General features: G+C 35.6%; 1 protein-coding gene and 1 pseudogene across 9 annotated transcripts in view; one reads left to right on the top strand and one right to left on the bottom strand.

Annotated features, from left to right (window-relative positions):
* The window catches only part of ADGRL3 (adhesion G protein-coupled receptor L3), an 851742-nt gene that overhangs the window by 463479 nt on the left and 362203 nt on the right, over positions 1–26060 (top strand). For all 9 annotated transcript variants that reach the window (XM_036853251.1, XM_036853252.1, XM_036853248.1 and 6 more), the window contains one exon: positions 6717–6826. In XM_036853251.1, the coding sequence (XP_036709146.1) occupies positions 6717–6826 (110 nt within the window). The remainder of the gene's footprint in view (positions 1–6716; positions 6827–26060) is intronic.
* Positions 12735–13492, bottom strand: LOC118895745 (annotated as a pseudogene).

Genomic DNA, 26060 nt, shown 5'->3' with positions numbered 1-26060 from the left:
TTTGAATTATGGATTTCTCAGGGTATCTGCCCAAGTAGTGGGATTGCGGGGTTGTAAGGTAGTTCTATTTTTAGTTTATTACGGAACCTCCATACTGTTCTCCATAGTGGCTGTATCAATTTACATTCCCACCAACAGTGCAAGAGTGTCCCCTTTTCTCCACACCCTCTCCAGCATTTATTGTTTCTAGATTTTTTGATGATGGCCATTCTGACCGGTGTGAGATGATATCTCATTGTAGTTTTGATTTGCATTTCTCTAATGATTAATGATGTTGAGCATTCTTTCATGTGTTTTTTGGCAATCTGTATATCTTCTTTGGAGAAATGTCTGTTTAGGCCTTCTGCCCATTATTGGATTGGTCTGTTTGTTTTTTTGTTATTGAGCTGTATGAGCTGCTTGTAAATCTTGCAGATTAATCCTTTGTCAGTTGCTTCATTTGCAAATATTTTCTCCCATTCTGAGGGCTGTCTTTTCGTCTTGTTTATGGTTTCCTTTGCTGTGCAAGAGCTTTTAAGTTTCATCAGGTCCCATTTGTTTATTTGTGTTTTTATTTCCATTTCTCTAGGAGGTGGGTCAAAAAGGATCTTGCTGTGATTTATGTCATAGAGTGTTCTGCCTATGTTTTCCTCTAAGAGTTTGATAGTGTCTGGCCTAACATTTAGATCTTTATTCCATTTTGAGTTTATTTTTGTGTATGGTGTTAGGGAGTGTTCTAATTTCATACTTTTACATGTAGCTGTCCAGTTTTCCCAGCACCACTTACTGAAGAGGCTGTCTTTTCTCCACTGTATATGCTTGCCTCCTTTATCAAATATAAGGTGACCATATGTGCATGGGTTTATCTCTGGGCTTTCTATCCTGTTCCATTGATCTATATTTCTGTTTTTGTGCCAGTACCAGACTGTCTTGATTACTGTACCTTTGTAGTATAGTCTGAAGTCAGGGAGCCTGATTCCTCCAGATCTGTTTTTCTTTCTCAGGATTGCTTTGGCTATTCGGGGTCTTTTGTGTTTCCATACAAATTGTGAAATTTTTTGTTCTAGTTCTGTGAAAAATGCCCTTGGTAGTTTGATAGGGATTGCATTGAATCTATAGATTGCTTTGGGTCGTATAGTCATTTTCACAATGTTGATTCTTCCAATCCAAGAACATGGTATATCTCTCCATCTCTTTGTATCATCTTTAATTTCTTTCATCAGAGTCTTATAATTTTCTGCATACAGGTCTTTTGTCTCCTTAGGTAGGTTTATTCCTAGATATTTTATTCTTTTTGTTGCAGTGGTAAATGGGAGGGTTTTCTTAATTTCACTTTCAGATTTTTCATCATTAGTGTATAGGACTGCAAGAGATTTCTGTGCATTAATTTTGTATCCTGCTACTTTACCAAATTCATTGATTAGCTCTAGTAGTTTTCTGGTAGCATCTTTAGGATTCTCTATGTATAGTATCATGTCATCTACAAACAGTGACAGCTTTACTTCTTCTTTTCTGATTTGGATTCCTTTTATTTCTTTTTCTTCTCTGATTGCTGTGGCTAAAACTTCCAAAATTATGTTGAATAATAGTGGTGAGAGTGGGCAACCTTGTCTTGTTCCTGATCTTAGTGGAAATGGTTTCCACCATTTTTCACTCTAGGCAAGAAACACAGTTTTTCACCATTGAGGACGATGTTGGCTGTGGGTTTTTCATATATGGCCTTTATTATGTTGAGGAAAGTTCCCTCTATGCCTACTTTCTGCAGGGCTTTCATATATGGGTGTTGAATTTTGTCGAAAGCTTTATCTGCATCTATTGAGATGATCATATGGTTTTTCTCCTTCAATTTGTTAATATGGTGTATCACGTTGATTGATTTGCATATATTGAAGAATCCTTGCATTCCTGGAATAAACCCCACTTGATCATGATGTATGATCCTTTTAATGTGCTGTTGGATTCTGTTTGCTAGTATTTTGTTGAGGATTTTTGCATCTATGTTCATCAGTGATATTCGCCTGTAGTTTTCTTTCTTTGTGACATCTTTGTCTGGTTTTGGTATCAGGGTGATGGTGGCCTCGTAGAATGAGTTGGGGAGTGTTCCTCCCTCTGCTATATTTTGGAAGAGTTTGAGAAGGATAGGTTTTAGCTCTTCTCTAAATGTTTGATAGAATACGCCTGTGAAGCCATCTGGTCCTGGGCTTTTGTTTGTTGGAAGATTTTTAATTACAGTTTCAATTTCAGTGCTTGTGATTGGTCTGTTCATATTTTCTATTTCTTCCTGGTTCAGTCTCGGCAGGTTGTGCATTTGTAAGAATTTGTCCATTTCTTCCAGGTTGTCCATTTTATTAGCATAGAGTTGCTTGTAGTAATCTCTCATGATCCTTTGTATTTCTGCAGTGTCAGTTGTTACTTCTTTTTCATTTCTAATTCTATTGATTTGAGTCTTCTCCCTTTTTTCCTTGATGAATGTGGCTAATGGTTTATCAACTTTGTTTATCTTCTCAAAGAACCAGCTTTTAGTTTCATTGATCTTTGCTATCGTTTCCTTCATTTCTTTTTCATTTATTTCTGATCTGATCTCTGTGATTTCTTTCCTTCTGCTAACTTTGGGGTTTTTTTGTTCTTCTTTCTCTAATTGCTTTAGGTGCAAGGTTAGGTTGTTTATTTGAGATGTTTCCTGTTTCTTAAGGTAGGATTGTATTGCTGTAAACTTCCCTCTTACAATTGCTTTTGCTGCATCCCATAGGTTTTGGGTCGTCGTGTCTCCATTGTCATTTGTTTCTAGGTATTTTTTGATTTCCCCTTAGATTTCTTCAGTGATCACTTCGTTATTAAGTAGTGTATTGTGTAGCCTCCATGTGTTTGTATTTTTTACAGATCTTTTCCTGTAATTGATATCTAATCTCATAGCGTTGTGGTCGGAAAAGATACTTGATACGATTTCAATTTTCTTAAATTTACCAAGGCTTGATTTGTGACCCAAGATATGATCTATCCTGGAGAATGTTCCATGAGCACTTGAGAAAAATGTGTATTCTGTTGTTTTTGGGTGGAATGTCCTATAAATATCAATTAAGTCCCTCTTGTTTAATGTATCATTTAAAGCTTGTGTTTCCTTATTTATTTTCATTTTGGATGATCTGTCCATTGGTGAAAGTGGGGTGTTAAAGTCCCCTACTATGATTGTGTTGCTGTCGATTTCCCCTTTTATGGCTGTTAGTATTTGCCTTATGTATTGAGGTGCTCCTAAGTTGGGTGCATAAATATTTACAATTGTTATATCTTCTTCGTGGATTGATCCCTTGATCATTATGTCGTGTCCTTCTTTGTCTCTTGTAATAGTCTTTATTTTAAAGTCTATTTTGTCAGATATGAGAATTGCTACTCCAGCTTTCTTTTGATTTCCATTTGCATGGAATATCTTTTTCCATCCCCTCACTTTCAGTCTGTATGTGTCCCTAGGTCTGAAGTGGGTCTCTTGTAGACAGCATATATACGGGTCTTGTTTTTGTATCCATTCAGCCAGTCTGTGTCTTTTGGTGGGAGCATTTAATCCATTTACATTTCGGTAATTATCGATATGTATGTTCCTATTCCCATTTTCTTAGATGTTTTGGGTTTGTTATTGTAGGTGTTTTCCTTCTCTTGTGTTTCTTGCCTAGAGAAGTTCCTTTAGCATTTGTTGTAAAGCTGGTTTGGTGGTGCTGAACTCTCTCAGCTTTTGCTTGTCTGTAAAGGTTTTAATTTCTCCATCAAATCTGAATGAGATCCTTGCTGGGTAGAATAATCTTGCTTGTAGTTTTTTCTCCTTCATCACTTTAAATATGTCCTGCCACTCCCTTCTGGCTTGCAGAGTTTCTGCTGAAAGATCAACTGTTAACCTTATGGGGATTCCCTTGTGTGTGATTTGTTGTTTTTCCCTTGCTGCTTTTAATATGTTTTATATTTAATTTTTAATAGTTTGGCTAATATGTGTGTTGGCGTGTTTCTCCTTGGATTTATCCTGTATGGGACTCTCTGTGCTTCCAGGACTTTATTAACTATTTCCTTTACCATATTAGGGAAGTTTTCAACTATAATCTCTTCAAATATTTTCTCAGTCCCTTTCTTTTTTTCTTCTTCTTCTGGGACCCCTATAATTCGAATGTTGGTGCTTTTAGTGTTGTCCCAGAGGTCTCTGAGACTGTCCTCAGTTCTTTTCATTCTTTTTTCTTTATTCTGCTCTGCAGTAGTTATTTCCACTATTTTATCTTCCAGGTCACTTATCCGTTCTTCTGCCTCAGTTATTCTGCTATTGATCCCTTCTAGAGTATTTTAAATTTCATTTATTGTGTTTTTCATCGTTGCTTGTTTCCTCTTTAGTTCTTCTAGGTCCTTGTTATATGTTTCTTGCATTTTGTCTATTCTATTTCCAAGATTTTGGATCATCTTTACTATCATTACTCTGAATTCTTTTTCAGGTAGACTGCCTATTTCCTCTTCATTTGTTAGGTCTGATGTGTTTTTACCTTGCTCCTTCATCTGCTGTGTGTTTTTCTGTCTTCTCATTTTGCTTATCTTACTGTGTTTGAGGTCTCCTTTTTGCAGGCTGCAGGTTTGTAGTTCCCGTTTTTTTTGGTGTCTGTCCCCAGTGGCTAATGTTGGTTCAGTGGGTTGTGTAGACTTCCTGGTGGAGGAGACTAGTGCCTGTGTTCTGGTGGATGAGGCTGGATCTTGTCTTTCTGGTGGGCAGGTCCACATCTGGTGGTGTGTTTTGGGGTGCCTGTGACCTTATTATGATTTTAGGCAGCCTCTCTGCTAATGGATGGGGCTGTGTTCCTGTCTTGCTGGTTGTTTGTCATAGGATGTCCAGCACTGTAGCTTGCTGGTCGTTGAGTGAAGCTGGGTCTTGATGTTGAGATGGAGATCTCTGGGAGATTTTCACCATTTGGTATTACATCGAGCTGGGAGGTCTCTTGTGGACCAGTGTCCTGAAGTTGGCTCTCCCACCTCAGAGCCACAGCCCTGATGCCTGGCTGGAGCACCAAGAGCCTTTCATGCACACAGCTCAGAATAAAAGGGAGAAAAAATAGAAAAGAAGAAAGAAAGAGGATAAAATAAAATAAGATAAAGTAAGATAAAATAAAATAAAGTTATTAAAATAAAAAATTATTATTAAGAAAAAAAAATTTTTTTGAAGTAAAAAAAAAAAAAACCAAAAAACTGACTGACAGAACCCTAGGACAAATGGTGAAAGCAAAGCTATACAGACAGTATCTCACACAGAAGCATACACATACACACTCACAAAAAGTGGAAAAGGGGAAAAAATAATATATATTGCTCCCAAAATCCACCTCCTCAATTTGGGATGATTCATTGTCTATTCAGGTATTCAACAGATGCAGGTACATCAAGTTGTTTGTTGAGCTTTAATCCGTTGCTTCTGAGGCTGCTGGGAGAAATTTCCTTTCTCTTCTTTGTTTGCACAGCTCCCGGGTTTCAGCTTTGGATTTGGACCCGCCTCTGCGTGTAGGTCGCCTGAGGGCGTCTGTTCTTCGCCCAGACAGGATGGGGTTAAAGGAGCAGCTGATTCAGGGACTCTGGCTCACTCAGGCCGGTGGGAGGGAGGGGTATGGAGGCGGGGCGAGCCTGCGCGGCAGAGGCCAGCGTGACGTTGCACCAGCTTGAGGCGCGCCGTGCATTCTCCTGGGGAAGTTGTCCCTGGATCACGGGAGCCTGGCAGTGGCGGGCTGCACAGGCTCCCGGGAGGGGCGGTGTGGAGAGTGACCTGTGCTTGCACACAGGCTTCTTGGTGGCGGCAGCAGCAGCCTTAGCGTCTCATGCCTGTCTCTGGGGTCCGCGCTGATAGCTACCGCTCGCGCCTGTCTCTGGGGCTCCTTTAAGCGGCGCTCTTAATCCCCTCTCCTCGTGCACCAGGAAACAAAGAGGCAAGAAAAAGTCTCTTGCCTCTTCGGCAAGTCCAGACCTTTTCCCGGCTTCCCTCCCGGCTAGCTGTGGTGCACTAGCCCCTTCAGGCTGTGTTCATGCCGCCAACCCCAGCCCTCTCCCTGGGATCCGACTGAAGCGGGAGCCTCAGCTCCCAGCCCCGCCCGCCCCGGCGGGTGAGCAGACGAGCCTGTCGGGCTGGTGAGTGCTGCTCGGCGCCGATCCTCTGTGCGGGGAATCTCTCCGCTTTGCCCTCCGCACCGCTGTGGCTGCGCTCTCCTCCGTGGCTCCGATGCTCCCCGCGTCCGCCACCCACAGTCTCCACCCGCGAAGGGGCTTCCTAGTGTGTGGAAACCTTTCCTCCTTCACAGCTCTCTCCCACTGGTGCGGGTCCTGTCCCTATTCTTTTGTCTCTGTTTTTTCTTTTTTCTTTTACCCTACCCAGGTACGTGGGGAATTTCTTGCCTTTTGGGAGGTCTGAGGTCTTCTGCCAGCGTTCAGTAGGTGTTCTGTAGGAGCAGTTCCATGTACAGATGTATTTCTGATGTATCTGTGGGGAGGAAGATGATCTCTGCGTCTTACTCTTCAGCCATCTTCCTAACTCAGCCTGAATGAATTTTTTAATGTCTATTGTTTTTTTAGGTATACTATAGATATTTCCTCAACAAGTCTAAAACCCTAAATTGACCAAAACCTTATTTAAATCTGTGTAATTAGCAACTAAAATAAAATTGGTATTGGTGTTAATAATCATTTAACTATGTAGAAACTTATTATTTTTTTCTTTTCTTCTCTTTTGACTTCAGGTGCAATAACAGAACCCAGTGTGCAGTGGTGGCAGGTCCCGATGTTTTTCCAGACCCATGTCCGGGAACCTATAAATACCTTGAAGTGCAGTATGAATGTGTCCCTTACAGTATGTATATTCCTGTACTTTTCTTGTGAAAAGGAAAGATATTAAGCTTTGTTTTGCGTGCATTAACAACATAGTCTCTATGAAAACATAAAAATAATCACATAAATTATATTAAAAAGCTGGCTAATTTTAATTTTTCAGGGTCTTACATTCTCCCCACCCTTGGAAGAATTAGGTGTTGCCTGCATGATCCTGCAGCATTTAATTTTGACTATACATTTCTGTATATCAGTATCTATTTTAAAACTCTTTTCTTAATGCAATATAAAATACTTAGAAAAAGGATGAAAGAGTGGTATGCCAGTACTATATCCCTCCAGGTCCAAGCAAACAGAAATGAAAGTGAATAATATACTTGTATATATAGTAGTATAGAAAATGATAAATCTTGAATTTGATAGGAGCAATTATATCTAACCTTCCTGTGCTGCCAATATATTGAGAAGTAGAAATATATTCACCCAGAGGGAGCAGATTGGAAAGAAAATACAAGGATTACATGAACTAAAACACTCTTTAGAGAATGTATCTTTTACAGTCTCAAGAACTGTGTCTTTGCAACCTTTATGTCAGAAATGATATATACCAACAACTTTTCTTTTTTCTTCAGGAATAATGAAAAATCAAACAATCAAAAATGACACATTTTTTTGACTTTTCTATCCAAAGGTAGAATCATCATCTCAAAAGAAATATTTTTGATCTGACTAGTTAATTATTCATGGGATACCTTAGTGAAGATCACTCAGGAAATCCTGTATTCTCAGGATTTCCTGAGTGATCTTATGCAGCTCATCCCAGAGGTAGAAAACTCCTGGGATCATAAACAAATCCCAGGTTCCAACTACCCTTGACATCTCAGAAGTAACAAAGCATCTGGGGGTCAGCAAGTTTACTGTGTCAAGAGGTAGTTCTAGGCTTGCCTCACTGCTGTTTATTTAAAAAGCAGCACATTCCTCATGAGCTGTAAGCGTGTGTACTCCAATAACAGAGAAATTTGGCCAGCAAGAAATGAATTGAAATTTAAAAGTAATAATGAAAGCAATCAAGAGAAAATTTCTTTGTTCCTTTATTTACAGTGTGATTGAACAGAGAAAGTTTATCTAGGGCAGTTTTACAAGCTTACTTTCTTTGTTGTGAAAAAAGCATAAGTGTATAGGTTTTATTGAAATCTCAATTGAGGTTATGCTTCTTATATTGTTATCTCCAGGAACCCTTCTATAAAAATATAAAGCTAAATGACCATTTATTGTTCATTAGTGGTACTTTAAAGAAATAAAATTTGTAGTCCACTTTAGAACTGTGACAGTTATACTTAGGTTGCATAATAAGATCTTTGTGAAATATGTAGAATAGCTATTTCCAAAAGCATTTAAAAAATATTAAATAAGGTGTGCCTCATTTTTAAAGGCAGTTTTAAGAAACTTACAATCATATTATTGCAACATGAAAGCTGAAGAAGTTTTGTCAAATTTTTTTTTCACAATTTTTAAAAATTAAAGAATTTCACAGCTGTTTCTTCAGTTTTCTGTATTTCTTCAGAATTCCTTTAAGGATAACTACTCCAAATTCCTCTGCCAAACTCATTTTGAAAAATCATCTTCTTAAATCATTTCAATATAGATAAGAACTTGCTCATACACTTTTGTATAAAAGGATTGTGGTTTACCACAGATTTCCTCTCTCTTATAAATTTTTAGAGTTGGGCAATTTGATTCCTGAATATCCTATATTTTCCGGTTTCTGGTAATCCCGAAAATGTACTGATTGCCTTAGAAGTATGTTCATATTATATTAAAATATTTATCTGATTGTTTCATTAAATAAGAATTATAAACACAGGTGCAACCACTTTCCAGTTTATGCACAGTTTAATTTATATGATATAGTATAATTGCGTTTGTTTAAATTATCTTCAGTATGTTTCAGTTAAAAGTGTAATGCGTAACTGGAAACTCATTTAGAAAATTTAACATGAACTTAAAAGAAAATAATCCAAAAGAAAGTAAAAACCATAAAATAAACTATAGTGACTCATTTGAAAGGTAGGCTGGTTTAGTAGAAAAATGGACAGATATCAGGAAGCCTGGTTACTTAACAAAAATTCTGGATCCTTTAGCTCAGGTAAGCTATTAAAATTTTCTGGATCTCACCTTATAGACTTTCCCTCATCTATAGTACAGTAGTCCCCTGTTATCTGTGATTTCACTTTCCTTGGTTTCAGTTATCCATGGTCAACCTCAGTCTGAAAATATTAAATGGAACTTTCCAGAAATAAACAATTCATAGGTTTTAAATCATGTGCCATTCTGAGTAGCATGATGAAATATGCCATCCTACTCGAGACGTGAATCATCCCCCTGTTTAGTGTATCCACTATATATGCTATCCACTTCTTAGTCAGTCATCTGTAACACTTCAGCTGTCACACTATCATAGTGCTTGTGTTCAAGTAACCCATGTTTTAATGGCCCCAAAGCGCAAGAGGAGTCATGCTGGAAATTTGGATATTTTCTTACTGTGCCTAATTTATAAATTAAACTTTATCATAGATATGTATGTATAGGAAGAAAAACAGTGTATATAGGGTTTGGTGCTATCTGCAGCTTCGGGAATCCACTGTGGGTCTTAGAATGTACTCCCCATGGATAAGGGGTGGACTACTACAAGTTCTGATTTAGTTAATAATAAGCTCTTTTTCTTTTCTCCAGCATAAAAAAAACACTGATTTTTCCAATGCTGAAAATATTCACTTATTAAAATAGCTTTCATCTATTAACATTTACTACATGGCTTGTATGTTTACATACATTATTTTATTTAATTCTCACAGTCTCCTCCCTGTTAGGTATGAGTGTCAGCACTTTGCTGAAGAGGAAACATACTCAATAGGATAAGTAAAATGTTTCATGTAAAATGTAGAATAGCTAGGAAATGGCAGAGCCAAGAGTTGAGTTTGTCTCTAATACCTGTTCTTAAGGATGCAGCTATAGTTCTCCCCATAGATCTTACCCTTTATATTTTCAAGAGTTATTCAATGGTGTTCAATATTTAACTTTCATCAGTACAGTAATGGTACATAGTGAAAGCAAATGCTTCAAGGGCTCGGACCCTTTTTCTTCTTTCTTTTGCTACTTACTTTTAAGAGGTTTGTATTCTTTTCTTAAAACACCTGGATCACTGCAACTTTTATTTTCCCAAACACCTAATGAAGCTTTATGGCAAAGACTAATTTGTGCTATAAAAATACCACCGACAATTTAGAATGAGGCTCTTATCTAAGTAGTAACTTAAAAAGTTGTTTAAATTACCTGTATTATAGGAGAAAATCCTTGTACTTAATTAATATGCTTGTTAAAAGACCCTATTATATTAGTAGCAGACAGACTTCATATTTAGGTTTCAATATTAATATTTGAAAATTTTCTAACTGAACAACTGAATAAACAACCAAACAACAAATGCTCTTAGGTTCTGTTTGTTATATAATTTAATAATATCCGTTTTCATTTTGAATTTAAGATGACAAACTGCAGTGTATATGGTGATATACTTTGTTATGAAAGTTTTCTTAATATTGATATGTGGAAAAATATTATTGATATTTTCTTTTTTTTATATATGCTCTGTGTGTATATGTTTCTATGGTACTATTGATTTTTAAGGTGATACTTTTTCATGGAAAATATAGAAAGAAAATATAGAAATATAGAAAAACAAAAATATATAGAAAGACATATCAATATTAACGATATATAAGTATATAAGAGGTAATATAGAAAAATTCAACAAAGCTTATTGTATCACACAGGAGAAGGAAAATTAAAAACATCTAAGATAAGCTTGCAATAATTTTTGCAGAGTTTTAGGAGTCAGTAAATCGGTATATAAATGAACACTGAAATTTTTAAGAGGACTTTAACCTAAATCAACCAAATGGTGTGGCTTGTTTTGAAAAGATGACAGTAGGAAATAAAATAAGGAAAATTAGGAATTTTAAACAATTTGGTGAGGCTACTGAATTTGTCTTATACTCAGTTTTTTGAGTGTCTTGTACTCAGTTTTTTCCAAATCACTAAAGTTGTATTTAATCTTTTCTTTCTACTGTCTGTAATTTCTTGTTTGGGTTCAACAGATACCCTGTTTTGGGGACAGTTGAATCAATACTTTTCTCTGTTCCTGTGACACCTTAGTTCCAGTATGACTTTTATAGCCTTTGCCTTTTCTTTTGAGGTTTGATTTTCCTCCTTCATGATATTTCCTCCCCAGGAGATGACCCAAATATTCAAGAGATTAAACCTCAGCATTTACCAATGCCACAGTTTTGTTTTCGCAGCTTCCTTCTTCTCACCCCACCCCATCACTTCTAGCCTGATTTGGGATGGAAATTGTGGCATCTTTAAGTAGAGCTTCCTTCATTTAGCCAGTTTACAGGGATGACTTGTGTTAGAGAGAAAACAGTAAAACTACTAACCACCTATATAGAGTACTTCTGAGCAAAAAATCTTTACTTTAGCTTTACTTTATACCCTGCTGATAATTTGTCTTTCTTCCAAGGCATACAGTTTCACACACATTACACTCAAAAAGTGTTTGTCTTCTCTCACAGTCCAGCATTTCTCTTCAGTTCTTTGTTTCTTCTTTTTAAAAATACAAAGTACATATTACTTATTGTAGTAATCTTCTCTCCTGGTAGATTTTCTTCGAAATAGATGGGGGAAGCACACAATTGGAGAGCCACTAGAAATGAGTGTTTGGTTAAACCAATCTTATTTTATAGCACTTACAGACTTTCTCACCATTCATATTAGCCATCTGAAGTTATGTATGTGATTGTCTTTATGGAAAGACATGCAAAACAAGTAATGTTGGAAATTAATATTTACAATTAATTATATAACCTGTTATTTTGTCTTTTTTTTACTAAAAGAAAAAAGTACTATCTTTCAGCATTTAAAATGAACAAAAGCCTTTAAATATTTAATTATAAATAACTAAATACATTTTGCAACTAATATTCAACTGAGTGCATATTTTAATATGTTCACACTTTGGTTCCTAGTATGTAAATAAATAATTACACATTTTAAAACTCATGCTGAAATTAACCCATATGTTAAATTTTAAAAATATCATAGAATGTCAAGATATAATTTGATTCCCAATGCCTCAGTACCTTTTCCAGTTTCCGATACATAGGAGACATTCAATAAAGGCATATTGAATGTTTGAAAGAAAAAAGGAAATATGGTCAAAATTTAATCCTCTAAAATCATTATGTTCATTGCTAAAATGATAAACAAAGGAAACTCTTGTCTACACACAAGACCTTATTAATTCAAAGGGAAGATCTATGGTAAAAAAATATAGATTATATGAATTTTAGTTTTTCCAAATTGTTTGATGTTGTAATTGTATTCCTCAAGAATGCTAGAATGCTCCTAGCAACCAATCTGTTTTTCATATTATTCTTCTGTATGCCTCCATATAATGTAGCAAGTATTGTCCCTTTATAAGAGGAATGTCAGTTATCTAAATTCTTTTTTAGAATGATACTTATAACAAGAACAATAAAATTCTTCCTTTCTTTCTCCTTTTTCTTCCCACCACAGTTTCTTTCTTTTTTCTTTTCTTTTCTTTTCTTTTCTTTTTAGATATTTGAAATACAACTTTATTCTGATTCTAAACAAAAAGGAATGGGAATGACAGTAACAAACAAGATTCCACCACTGAATACTGTGATGTGACTGTAGCAGTCTTATATTTGGAACTCAAGGAGGAAACAACTGTGTTCCAAAACACCTAAATATGCAGGTCCAAAAAAATGAAGGTTTTTTTTTTTTTTTAACTGCTACATTCACGCCGAAGCCCATTCATCTCCTTCAGCATCCCAAAGATTAAGCACATGTTCTGCTTAGCTATATAATAAAGTGGCAAACACACTGCACTACTGATATCACAGGACAGTTGCCTATAAAACTAGACTTCTGACGCTGGGCTCCAGCTTCACTTTCTCACAGGTCAGCATCTTCATCCGGGAGGGCAGTTGTCTGAGCAACCTCTAGATCGTGCTCTTACTGCGCTGCCAACGCTGGGTCCATGACCACCTCTGGCGGGGCGAGAGCAGGCATGGAGATGAACTCCAAGTTAGGGTCTCCCATCAGTTTTCTAGCAAGCCAGAGGAAGGGCTTTTCAAAGTTGTAGTTACTTTTGGCAGAAATGTCATAGTAGTGAAGATTCTTCTTTCGGTGGAAGACAATTGACTTTGACTTAACCTTTCTGTTCTTAATATCCACTTTGTTGCCATACAACATGATGAGGGTGTTTTCACACACTCGTACCAGATATCTATGCCAGTTAGGCACGTTCTTGTAAGTAACTCTTGATGTTACATCAAACATTATAATGGCACCTTGAGCTTGGATATAATAGCCATCTCTCAGTGCACCAAGTTTCTGCTGACCAGCTGTATCCCATACATTGAACTTAATAAGGTCCTCTGTTGGTATGGAACACAAGGGGATGGACCTCAACACCCAAGGTAGCTACATACTTCTACTCAAATTCACCAATCAGGTGACGTTTCACAAATGTAGTTTTACCAGTACCACCATCACCAAACAATGTAAGTTTGAACTGAAGTTGGGGTTCTCCTTGGGCAGCCATCGTGATGTTAACGCGGGTGGGGGCTGCAAGGGCGCGCCATGGCGACGGCGTCTGGGGCGCTGCTTCCCCGCCCGGCTCCCCCGGCCCCCAGGGCCCGGCTCACGCCTGCTCCAAGTGCAGACCGGACAGAGCGGAGACCCGCTCAGCGCAGAGGCCGGGGGCCAGTTTCTTTCTTAAATAGTTTCTACTTGACAGTATCTTGCACCTAACATAGAATTCATAAAACTTTTGCAAGTGAATCAGTAATTACTTAATAGTTAATTTAAACTTTTATTGTATGTCCCAAATATGAAATATTCATAAAAATTGCTATTATAAGTTTGGAAAACAGGAAGCGTAGGTGGACTACATACTTTCTTAGAAGTTCTCACCCTAAATTCTCTCCTATTCTTGTCTAGCTGCTTCATATGTTTATGGAAATTATTCTCAGCTAGATTATATCATTTGCTTTCAAGACCTCCCTCTTTTATCTTCCTTTCATCACACAACGTCTATTGCAGACCAGGCACTATGCTAAACACTAGGTAGAATGCTAGGATAAAAATTCTGCCATAGAGGAATTTAGCCAAATAAGGCTCAAGGTCCCCAAAGTTACACTGTTCCTAGTTCAGCAAAGCAACTAAGCACTTCATGTTAGCAGTGCACCTAGAAGACATGCCCATCCCATAGCGGCTGATGTTTGTAGGGGGTGTGTGGGGGTGTATATCTTCAGGGAAGGTTTTCTAGAGGAGATGACTCTTGAGCTGAATCTTAAAGAATGAGTAGACTTTAAAGAGAAGGGCAATCATTTTTAGCAGATGAGACAATGTAAGATAAGTAACTGTTATCGTGAATATAAAACCAAAACAGTTTGGTGTTTGCATGAAAAACAAAACACAAGAGTGACAGGAGATGAACCCATAGATGGGCAGGGTAGAAATCATGACTTACCTGTATGCTGGGATTCTTCTGAGCCCTAATACCCATCACAGTGTGGAGACCAAAGATAAACTATTTTTAATGTAATTAACTAATACATTAATAAGAAATACTTGTTTGCAAATCTGCAAAAACCAATTTTGACTAATTTAAGTTGAAAAATGAAGCCTTTTGTGGCAGGAGGGAGGGTGGGAAATACAAAGTAATAGTTCCAGAATCAAAAGAAGAAAGGTGAAAAACAGGTCTGAAAAAATAAGATCCAGTGATCCAGAGAGCAAGAGTTAGTGGACAGTCTCTTAAGTACTCTGCGTTTGGATGAATCAGTTACCAAAATGGTCCATCTGATCTAAGTCCTGTAATGATCTAGACTAGGACATCAGGACTGCATGAAATTCAGTTGTTTCCAAGGAATGAGAATGGGGCTGGCAAAAAGCCTATATATAATTAGAAAGAAACAGATCCCTCAGTAGACTTTTGAGCAAGGGCTGCAGGTTAGTGGTCCTGGACCAGATTCAGCCTGCAGAGGGTTTCCTTAGGTCTCCCAAATCCCTAAAACTCAGATTTAACCTGAAGTCTGGAGAAACACTGGACCTGTATTCCCTTGGGCAACAATAGACTAGAGCTGAGTAGGTGCTGCACCTTTTAAATAGGGTCTATTCTTTGCTATTTCCTGTAATTTCCATTACTTATTTTATTGTACCTGGTTCATTATACTCTTTTAAAATATCTCCTGGCTTCTGAATATACTTAAATTTGCAACTCTTGTTCTAGAGTTGTATCTAGTTGTATCTAGTTGTATCTAGTTTCTATCTAGTTTGTATCTAATCAATGCTAGTAGGTGTAAAAGCACTCTAAATAGTTACTATATATATTTTTTTATTTTCAAAATATATAGTATTAAGTTCTTGCACCAAAAATAATTCTACCCATAGAAGTTTATCAGTACGTATTATGGGTTAATCAGTGTGTTAAGTGCTGGGGAAAAGTAGAGTTCGGCCTTATGGATCTGGTGGTTCCGTGGATAAGGCAAATAATAAACACATGAACCAATACATATAATCATAAATGATAAAATGCAAGAAGAAAATAAACACAGTTGTACAATAGAAAACAATAAAAGGGCTAGCTTATATAGGTGTGATAAAAGACTGCTCTCAAGAGAGGGTATTTGAAACCTGAAGAATGAGAATGAGACAGTCAGGCAAAGAGCCTGGGAAAGAGCTTTCAAAGCAGAGAGATCATTAGTTCCAAAAAGCGTGAGGCTGGGAAGAGGTTGGCTTGTCCTAATACCTGATATAAAGTCAGTGTGATTGCCGTCAACATGGGGGAGGGTGACTTGGAGACATACCAACCAGCAATTAGTACTATTAATACCATTAATAATGAAGCAGCAATTTCTTTCAAGTTTCTAGGATTTATTAAGAATCAAAATATGTTTGCAGAATGAAATTTAATAAAGTGATATTTCCTTTAAAATATATATTTTTGAAAATATTACATTCTACAATAACATAAAGGTAAACTTATATCAAATAAACCAAATATCAAATGGCATCAACAGCTAGATAGAATAAATAGATATATTTATAGTGGATTAATAATATGTAGGTGTACTCATGATGCTAATTGTAAGGAAACAAGATGAATTGAGAGTATTAAAAAATTAATTGGATTGGCAAAGTTAGGAAAATATTTGATTTAGGAAGTAAAATGTTATTACAGACATAAATAAAGTTGGGGGATTAGTTTACCCATGCTAACTAGCTTTATTTGAAATAGTAAGATTATAGAACTAATGCACTTAAACTTAATTCAAATAAATTTTTATAAGATCCTCAAATTGAATAGCATAAACATGTGAGGTTTAAAGAGACATGGAATATAACATTTTGTTTTTAAAATATACTGCATATGTATGAGAAGAGAAGTAGTGAAAACGTGAAGGTGAGGGTTTTTTTTTTTTTTTTCCCAAAGTGTTTATTGCTAAAAAGATCTTATAGCAAACTTGATGTATGAGATCTAAAGAGTTAATTTTCCAGATAAAATTTTTCTAAATTCTTGTTAAGTCAATTGAAATATTATGAAAGAGCATTGTTAATTTTCTTGTATTCTAATCATTAATCTTATGAAACTAGAAAAAAGTAATCAATTTGCTTAGAAAGTACTTCATTCAAATTTTTCAATTTTAACATAATAGTAGTTCATTAAAATGATTAGTTAGTAAAGGGAAAAATCTACATAAACTTTAATGTTTTTGTTTTATTTCTGAGGAATTTCTCAAATGGTAGGAGATCACAATTCCTGTGAATGTTGTCAATTTTTTAAATTGCTTAAATTTTTTCAAAATCCTGCTATAAAACCCAAATTCTTTTACACAATTAAATACTTATATGGTAGATTCAATAACGGTCCCTCAAAGAAATCCATAATATGTTATTATAAATAGCAAAGAGACTTTGCAGATTTGATTGCATTAAGGATCTTGAGTTGGGGAGATTATCCTGGATTATCCATGGAGACCCAATCTAATCATAAATATCCTTATAAAAAGGAGGCAAGAGGTTAATGTTCGAAACAGGAGATATGACAACAGAAACAGAGATTAGAGTGATGAACATTGAAGATGGAGGAAGGGGCCACTAGCCAAGGAATTCAGGTATCCTCTGAGAAGTTGGAAAGAACAAGAACATAAATGTTCCCTAGAGCATCCAGAATGAGCACAACTCTGCTGACCTCTTAATTTTAGCCCTTAAGACCCATTTTGAACTTCTGACAATTTGTGTTGTTTAAAACCACTAAGTTTGTGGTAATTTGTTATAGCAGCAGTAGAATACTAATACAACCTGCTATAATATTTTTTTCTGAAATGATTAATATAGTTTAAAAATTCATTTTTTTACTTAGGACATGGAGTAGTAAAGGCATAGTTTTGTTTTCTAAATAAAGATTATGGTGTATTTCTGTAACAATATTTTTAAAATGTAAACATAGAAACCTTCCCTGTCATGGCTGGACATGGGATGCACAGCATGTTGTTATAGACAAAAGTCATTTTAATTCTATAAATATACAAAACCCAAGGCAAACTGAAGTCAAGTTAGTGTTTAGTAAAATCAGTTTTACTGTATTACACCTATCTACTATTTATATGAGGCAGCAGAAATAGTGAATGGGTAAATAAGTGGTTGATTATAAATATATGAGCTAGATGGACAGGATGAATAAATGTAATGAATTTCTGTTTAAATTTTCTTATACTTTAAACAAACAGGAAATTTTCACAATAACTGACTTGTAATACTTGAATTAAATCCATATTTATGGACTTCCAATTCTACTCTGTATGTACTAATTTAATTTAGTTTTATCAGCCCTTAATGAAAACCTACTTGTTTTTTAAAACATTGCACAATGTCTACATGCCCCCCATAGTATAAATATGACTGTTTTCTAGCTTCCAGGAAACCATAATCTTCTCAGTATTCTGTAATGCTCAGAGTAATCATATCAACATAGAATCAGACAGGGAAGGAACTAATATTGCTTACTTTTTTTTGTTTGTTTTTTTTTTTTTTTTTAATTTTTAACATCTTTATTAGAGTATAATTGCTTTACAATGGTGTGTCAGTTTCTGCTTTATAAAAAAGTGAATCAGTTATACATATACATATGTCCCCATATCTCTCCCCTCTTGCATCTCCCTCCCTCCCACCCTCCCTATCCCATCCCTCTAGGTGGTCACAAAGCACCGAGCTGATCTTCCTGTGCTATGTGGCTGCTTCCCACTAGCTATCTAGTTTATGTTTGGTAGTGTATATATGTCCATGCCACTCTCTCACTTTGTCCGAACTTACCCTTCCCCCTCCCTGTATCCTCAAGTCCATTCTCTAGTAAGTCTGCATCTTTATTCCTGTCTTGCTCCTAGGTTCTTCTGACCATTTTCTTTTTTTTTTAGATTCCATATATATGTGTTAGCATATGGTATTTGTTTTTCTCTTTCTGACTTACTTCACTCTTCTGTATAACAGTCTCTAGGTCTATCCACCTCACTACAAATAACTCAGTTTCATTCCTTTTTATGGCTGAGTAATATTCCATTGTATATATGTGCCACATCTTCTTTATCCATTCATCTGTTGATGGAAACTTAGGTTGCTTCCATGTCCTGGCTATTGTAAATAGAGCTGCAATGAACATTGTGGTACATGACTCTTTTTGAATTATGGTTTTCTCAGGGTATATGCCCAGGAGTGGGATTGCTGGGTCGTTTGGTAGTTCTATTTTTAGTTTTTTAAGGAACCACCATACTGTTCTCCATAGTGGCTGTATCAATTTACATTCCCACCAACAGTGCAAGAGGGTTCCCTTTTCTCCACACCCTCTCCAGCATTTATTGTTTGTAGATTTTTTGATGATGGCCATTCTGACCGGTGAGAGGTTTTACCTCATTGTAGTTTTGATTTGCATTTCTCTAATGATTAATGATGTTGAGCATTCTTTCATGTGTTTGTTGGCAATCTGTATATCTTCTTTGGAGAAATGTCTATTTAGGTCTTCTGCCCATTTTTGGATTGGGTTGTTTGTTTTTTTGATATTGAGCTGCATGAGTTGCTTGTATGGTTTGGAGATTAATACTTTGTCAGTTGCTTCATTTGCAAATATTTTCTCCCATTCTGAGGGTTGTATTTTCGTCTTGTTTATGGTTTCCTTTGCTGTGCAAAAGCTTTTAAGTTTCATTAGGTTCCATTTATTTATTTTTGTTTTTATTTCCATTTCTCTAGGAGGTGGGTCAAAAAGGATCTTGCTGTGATTTATGTCATAGAGTGTTCTGCCTATGTTTTCCTCTAAGAGTTTGATGGTGTCTGGCCTTACAGCTTAGTTTTCATTAATATATTTTATAAATATATTTCCTCCTCTCTGTGCTAACTGCTTTCTACTTCAATTAAAACAGAAACCAATGCAGAATAGAATAGTAAGTGATATGGAGACAAAAGAAGTGGCTGTTTTCAGGTATTCTTCATGGCAATGATGTATTTCTAATTATTACTTAGGCAGGTGGCAGGTCCTGTCACATTTTCCCTATTTTTGCCTTACCAGTTCTCTCAAGCACAAGAGCATAACGTAGTGGTTAAGAGTAAGAACCTTAGAATTTATGTTCTGATTTTGCTAATTAATAGCTGTTTTCTAGTGAAGTTGTTTTACTCCTCTGTGAATGAGTCTCTTCACATAGAAAATAAGGATGATAATCAATTCACACAGTGTCTATGAAAATTAAAATAAAATATATGTAAAAAGGTTGTACAGTGATGGCCATGTTAGAAATTCTCAGTATATCATAGCTAGTAAAATTAATATGGCTCTGGCATCTCATCTATTTCTGAAGTTTTTTGACGATCAATACTATCATGTACTGGGGCTTAGAATTATGTTATGCTGTTAACTTATCCCAGGGAGCCCCAGGCATCATAGAGTTATAGCCTTCTCTATTGCTCTTGACTATTGGTATAATTTCACAGACAAGACTTTTGTCTTAGTTCCTCACTTATTATTTCAGATCACCTCTGGATTTTTAGTCTTTCTCAGAGCTAGTTACAAAGGCATCTGTCATCTGATTTAGTTCTTGAACCAGTTCTCTTTTACGGGGTTGCTCTCTTTAACCTAAAAGTGATACTAAGACACATCAAGCAAGCAGATTTTCTGAATCTACCCTCAGCTCAGTTGTCTCTGTGGGTTCTTTTATCACATATTTCCTGCTCTGCATCCCCTTCGGACTTAACCTGTTGCTGCTAGAAACTGCATGAATCACACCCAAGCTTGCTATGGAGTTTGAGCATTGCATCTTTTAGTTTCATACTTTCCTCACTTATGTTAGCTTTTAGTACTAGGTTATTTACCTCCAGACCCATTTCTCCCCATAGATAACAATAGATAAAGAGGTGTCAATGTCCTCAAATACCTCCAGGTTGAGCCTGGCCATGTTCATTTATTTCATTCAACAAATATTGGTTCAGCCTTTATTATATGAGTTTTCACATACTGGATCTAGGTGATAACAGTGGAATTTAATCATAAAGAAATCTAAACCTATCTGTTAGTGTTTTTTGTAGGTGAATAACCTAAGACTCAGAATAAGTGAAATAGTTAATGATTATATAGCTATAACTCAATGACACCCAATTGTAAGTTGAGTTGTCAGTCCATCATCCTACTCTGTTTCTTTAAATTTCAGAATAGGTTTCTATAACCTAGAGACAGAAGCAGTGATTAAGGCATACTCGCAAAAATATAAAAGATTCAAATATATCCCCTTTAGTTGATATTTGTCATTCTAATTCAGTTCCTCATTTTAATTCACATTCTTCCAGGAAGATTTCAAAATTCAAAATGGCCCTCATGTGACTACTGGATTATTTTGTCTTTGTTTGCCTTCAATATAGCCTGTAATTAATACAATTACATACATACAATAGCATATTGAGTTATCAAAAAACCCAACTTTCTCAATATTATGAAAGAACAGTCTTTTCTGTGCATACAGCTAGATTTCAAGCCTCATGGCCTTTCTCATAAATTTATTTCAAAATTGCCTGGAGAAAGCCAATAAGTGAACATTTTTGGGGTGTGCAATTTACTTTTATGTTCACTATAAGCTATTTACTTTTGGAAGCCTTTGTCGGATATGTATCCAAATTTCTGTGGCAAATTCTTTCTCGTTTTAGTTTTTAAAGCAGCTTGAAATAAGTTCAGTACTCAGTTACATTGAGATTTCATAGTTGCTAAAAACCGTCTGCAGTTAAAAACAAACAAACAAAAAACCCGGCTTATGTACTTATGGAGAAAATAGAAGAATGCATATCTCTCAAAAGGCAGAACACAGGATTTCCTTTAATGTGATTTTCCTTGACTTGCTCTCTCCCCTATTCTTCTTACACTTAGAGAACTCTTTGCTGTTAAGTTTATCAAGATAACAGGAAGGGCCCAGAAGGAAGATCATATTCAAATTTGTTGGAAATAAAATGCATTTATTTCTACAACAATGCTTTCTTTTTTTTTCTTCTGTATTCATTCTGATTGCTCAAGCACCAATAGAACTGGTAGCTGGCTACTTGTGTGTATCAGAATCTAACAGAAATTGTTCTTATGGCCATATTTTGGTTTTATCCTAGTCTGTTAGTCATCGAGCTATCTACCCAGACTCATCAAGGCTTAACTTCAAGAAAAATGCTTGCCTAGTAAAAGAATATTATTGGGGAGATTATCAAGGCAAAGCTCTAAGAATTCCTGATTCTACTTTATCATGCACTCACTAATACTCATATTAAATGTTTTCAAATATCAAGCTCAGATCTCATAAATTATGAATGACTGCCCTGCAACAGATGGCATGTGTTATTCTTTTTAAGAATGAGTGATAAGTGTAAAGTGAAAAACATAAGCTATTCTTTGTCTTTAGGACTGACAATCCTTCTGTCATTTATCAATGATGGCCTACATTTGTGATTAACACTGTTTCTAATACAAAATTCAAGAGTTTATGATGAGTTATATTACTTGACTGAATCTCACCAGCTGCTGCTCCTTGGGGGTATCAGATGGTATTTTCTAAAATGTTGAAATACCTTATCTTTATCATCAGGCAGTAGCTTGAACACTGGAGGAGCTGTTCACTAAAAATCCCATTTATCATTGGTTCTAAAAGTGCTCAAGATTCAGAGCTAATAGGGATCAACCTACAAAGGCCATTTTATTTTACCTAAGTAATGGAAAGCCAGGATCTTTTTTGCCTCATTGACGGATAATAGAGACGAAGAGTCTCATTGTGTACCAGAAGTTTCCAAATGAATCTAATGCTCTAGAAATATGATTTATCTCTTCAATGTAAGCACTACATCAAAGTTATGTTGACTCTCCAAATAACGAATACACACAACAGAATTAAAATAGTTTGTAGCATGTAATTAGTGCTTGATAAAAGTTTGGTATTATTATTTTAGTCTTCCATACAGTATGGATAGAGTGTTTAGTCTATTGTTGAAAACAGTAAAGAATGAAATTCTGAATACCAAGCTATAAATAATATTTCACATTCCCGATTTAGGCTCTTGAGAGCCCACCTGTGTGTGTTTTTAAGAGTTAAAATTCTGACATGGACTAGTATTCATCTATCTTCTAATCCTTTCAGTAGATTGTAGACTTTTACATAAACTCAAGTCCAATTTTATATTAGTGATGGTTGCCAGGTAACCATTTGATGCAAATAGTTCATTAAACATTTAGCAGCTCTTTCTCTGATTGGAGTGGAAACTGGAGTGACTTAGAAGCTGACGGCCCAGGAAATGATTGAGAAAGAATATCTTAGAGTGTTTAATACACACACACATATATAAGCACACACATATATATAAACATACAATTTAGTGTATGTTCTTGACAGTTCTTCCTATACTCAGGTATCCTTTGGAGATTTTTACATGAATATAGATTTATATATGTGTGTGTCTGGGTGTGTGTGTATGTGTCTTTACAAAAATGGGATCATATCATACATGCATCTTGCTTTTCTCATTATATGATATCTTGTGAAGTTAGCCAGAGTCAGCTGGTATAACTTTGATTCTTTTTAAGGGCTTTATAATATTTCATGGGTTGATGTAGACGATGTATTCAGTCATTCCCCTATTGATGGAAGTTTTTATTTTGCTTCGTATGTGATAAGATGAATGATCTTTACCAGTAAGATGATCTCGGTTGGTTTACTAAGAATCATTTGTGTTATCTTACTTTTCAAACAGCAGTGGGACACTTGCCACTTGACACAAGAGCACCTGTCTGCTGACTGAAGTTAATGGTTCAAGGTATAGAGTCAAGTTGAATGGGATTGAACCTGTGACCTTTAATTCTCCACCAAAATGACTGACCCAACACCACTGACAAATCTTAGCCTTTGCTAAAGTTTGAGGCATGTGTCCTATGAATCTGTATAGTCACTTGATTTGGAGAGTTTTCATTAAATAAACTTTAGAAGTATCTGTCACAGGTAGTGCAACTACCTTAATCAAAATACCTATGGTAAGAGAACCAAAATAACTTTGAACTACTCAGAAACAGAGGGACTACTACACATGTGAACTAATTTCTCTAGTGGCAGAAGGCTGGGAGGTTTTGTTTTTGTTTTTGTTTCTTAACTTAATGATATTCCTTAAGCATTTAGCAGCTACCTCCTCGCCATCTTTTTCCTCCACCAATTTACTGGTAACATTTTATCAAAAACCATCTGAAACTTTCTTTTGAGTCAAACTTTATTTTCTCAGAACTTATTCTTCAATATCTCCACAGTAGTTGTGACCATTTACTATCTCCTCCTTTACTAAGCTCTTCCTCTGACTTATGTGAAAATATTATCTTTTACATAATATCTAATTCCATCCTCTCAGTTTTCTTTCTTAATTTGTTTTGGCATTCCTTTCCTTCCCTCGTCTCTACGCTTCTTTTGTCCCTCTCTATTTTTCAAACGCCGTATAAAGAACTATACAATCAAGGTACTGGTTGAGTTTTGTTTGCCTTCTATCTGACTGTTAGTCATTCGGTCTGTCTGTCTATCTGTCTCTCTCTCACACACACACACGGAGAACTGTCTTTAAATTTTGAAGAACCGTCGCCAATTCAATCTCATACTACAATTGTTATTTTACTTTGTTGAATTTCTTATACTTTGAAGAATTCAATGACCCTAATCCTTCCACAAACATGTAGTGGGTAGCTTCAGTGTGTTCTTGACTACTCATGGAAAAATGTGAGTTATTTTCTTGAAAATTAACATGCTCCAATCCTTTTGCTCCTTAGCGATTTCTTCGTGTCCAGAAATTATTGTATAATTTCATTTTTTATAAAATGTCCCTGTGTGAAAGTAATTTAGAACTCAGGGGAAAATGCCAAAATCCATGAACGAAAGTACTTAAAGTTAAGGACAGTTTTTTTTTCTTTCATTCTTAGTCTTGTGAGGCTTAATGATCTTCACTTTTGTGAAAAGAAAAGCAATAATTGGAATAATAACAGAAAATGTACGCTTTTGTTTTGCGCTCTTCTATTATCATACTTTAACTCAATATTACCACTGTTTATTTAGTTTCTTACATAAAGTAACCAGATTAACCTTTAAACTGCCATGTTCACTTTTCTAAAGCTTCAAAGGAAATGGATCACTTTAGCTCCAACCAAATTGTATTCTATTTTTTATGAGAGTTTTAGGCAAACCAAAGATTTAGCATGCCAGAATTCTAACTGGCATGCCTAAAGCTTATAATGTTATACCCTTAAATTGAGTATTATTAAATCACCAAGAAGGTTCAAGGTGGTAGAATAAAGATTATGTTAAGTCTGAGATTAAGCTGTCACATCAGAGTAATTTGATTTTAAGTCTGGCTCCATCACCTCCATAAGTAGTCATATCCTTGACAGAGACAAAGTTCATCCAATATGAGTTCTCACTGCAGATGAAGTATTGATGTTTTCATGTTACTTTGGTCAGTCAATAAGGTTAAAAGGATAAAGTTTATTTAGTTTTTAACATTGCCTTCTTAAAGTCAAATGTCTATTTAATTAAATTTTTGAAAATTTGGCAAGAAAGTACTGGTCATGTCAGCTTTCTTCAGCTTGATTTTTTTTTTTTTTTTAATAGGAGAAAAAGAAATACATTTTAATTTACGTGTGTGGAGGTCTCATAGATATAGGACCTAAGAAGTGGCCAAAGCAGGAAGCTTTTATACTTTTTAGACAAAGAAACAATACATTTGTGAAGAGTGGACAGGACAAAGAAACATAGCCTTTGGGTGCTTAATCAGTGAAGAATCTAAACGGAGTTTGGGCTTAGGGTAGTAAATTAAAGAAGTAACAAGGTTTGTTTACGCAGGCTTCTTGGCCCCAAATTCCCTATCTCTGGTGATAAGAGTGTCCTACTTCCAGATGCAGGGAGTGTACCTGTCACATGAGAGATTTATTTCCTGCTTAGGGAGACAGAACTGTCCCTCTTGCATTGGCTCTTTTTTTTTTTTTTATTAACTTTTTTTTAAAATTCAAACAGAAAGTCACAAAAATTATAATCATCCTCATTCAGCTTGATATTAAATAGCATATTGTGAAATTTGATAGAGACTATCTACAGTAACATGAAACAGATACACTTGGAGTCTACTTAGAAGAGAATCAGGAGGTCCAAATTCTTTTTCAAGGTAATTAATAACTTCTAAGAGTCTCCTAATGCTAAAAGTTTGAATTACATCTGCAAGTTTTAAGTATGATATTCATTTTCTAACTGGCTTATGGTAATACGTAGTATTCTGTTTCTTCAAATATTGAGCAAAAAGTATATATATTATGTAATTCACAAAATTGTTTCTGAACCAAGAGATGATAATGACATCAAAACAGTATGTCTTCTACATTTTATTTCTAATCCAGGCACCTATCACATAATCATCTCATCTGCCTAGCCTTTTTGAAAATTTATAGTTGCTTTTTTAATATGCTGATGACATATACAAAGAAGAAAAAAATAGAAATTTAATTTATGAAAAATATGGCCACATTGGAGGCATTAACATTTTATTTCCTCAACAATGTTGTGTTTTTAGTTTAACTCAAAAAAATTACA

The sequence above is a fragment of the Balaenoptera musculus genome, chromosome 5 (genome assembly GCF_009873245.2).
Source record: "Balaenoptera musculus isolate JJ_BM4_2016_0621 chromosome 5, mBalMus1.pri.v3, whole genome shotgun sequence".
Lineage (NCBI taxonomy): Eukaryota > Metazoa > Chordata > Mammalia > Artiodactyla > Balaenopteridae > Balaenoptera > Balaenoptera musculus.
Note: the sequence above shows the minus strand (reverse complement) of the source record. Positions and strands in the feature narration are given on the sequence as shown.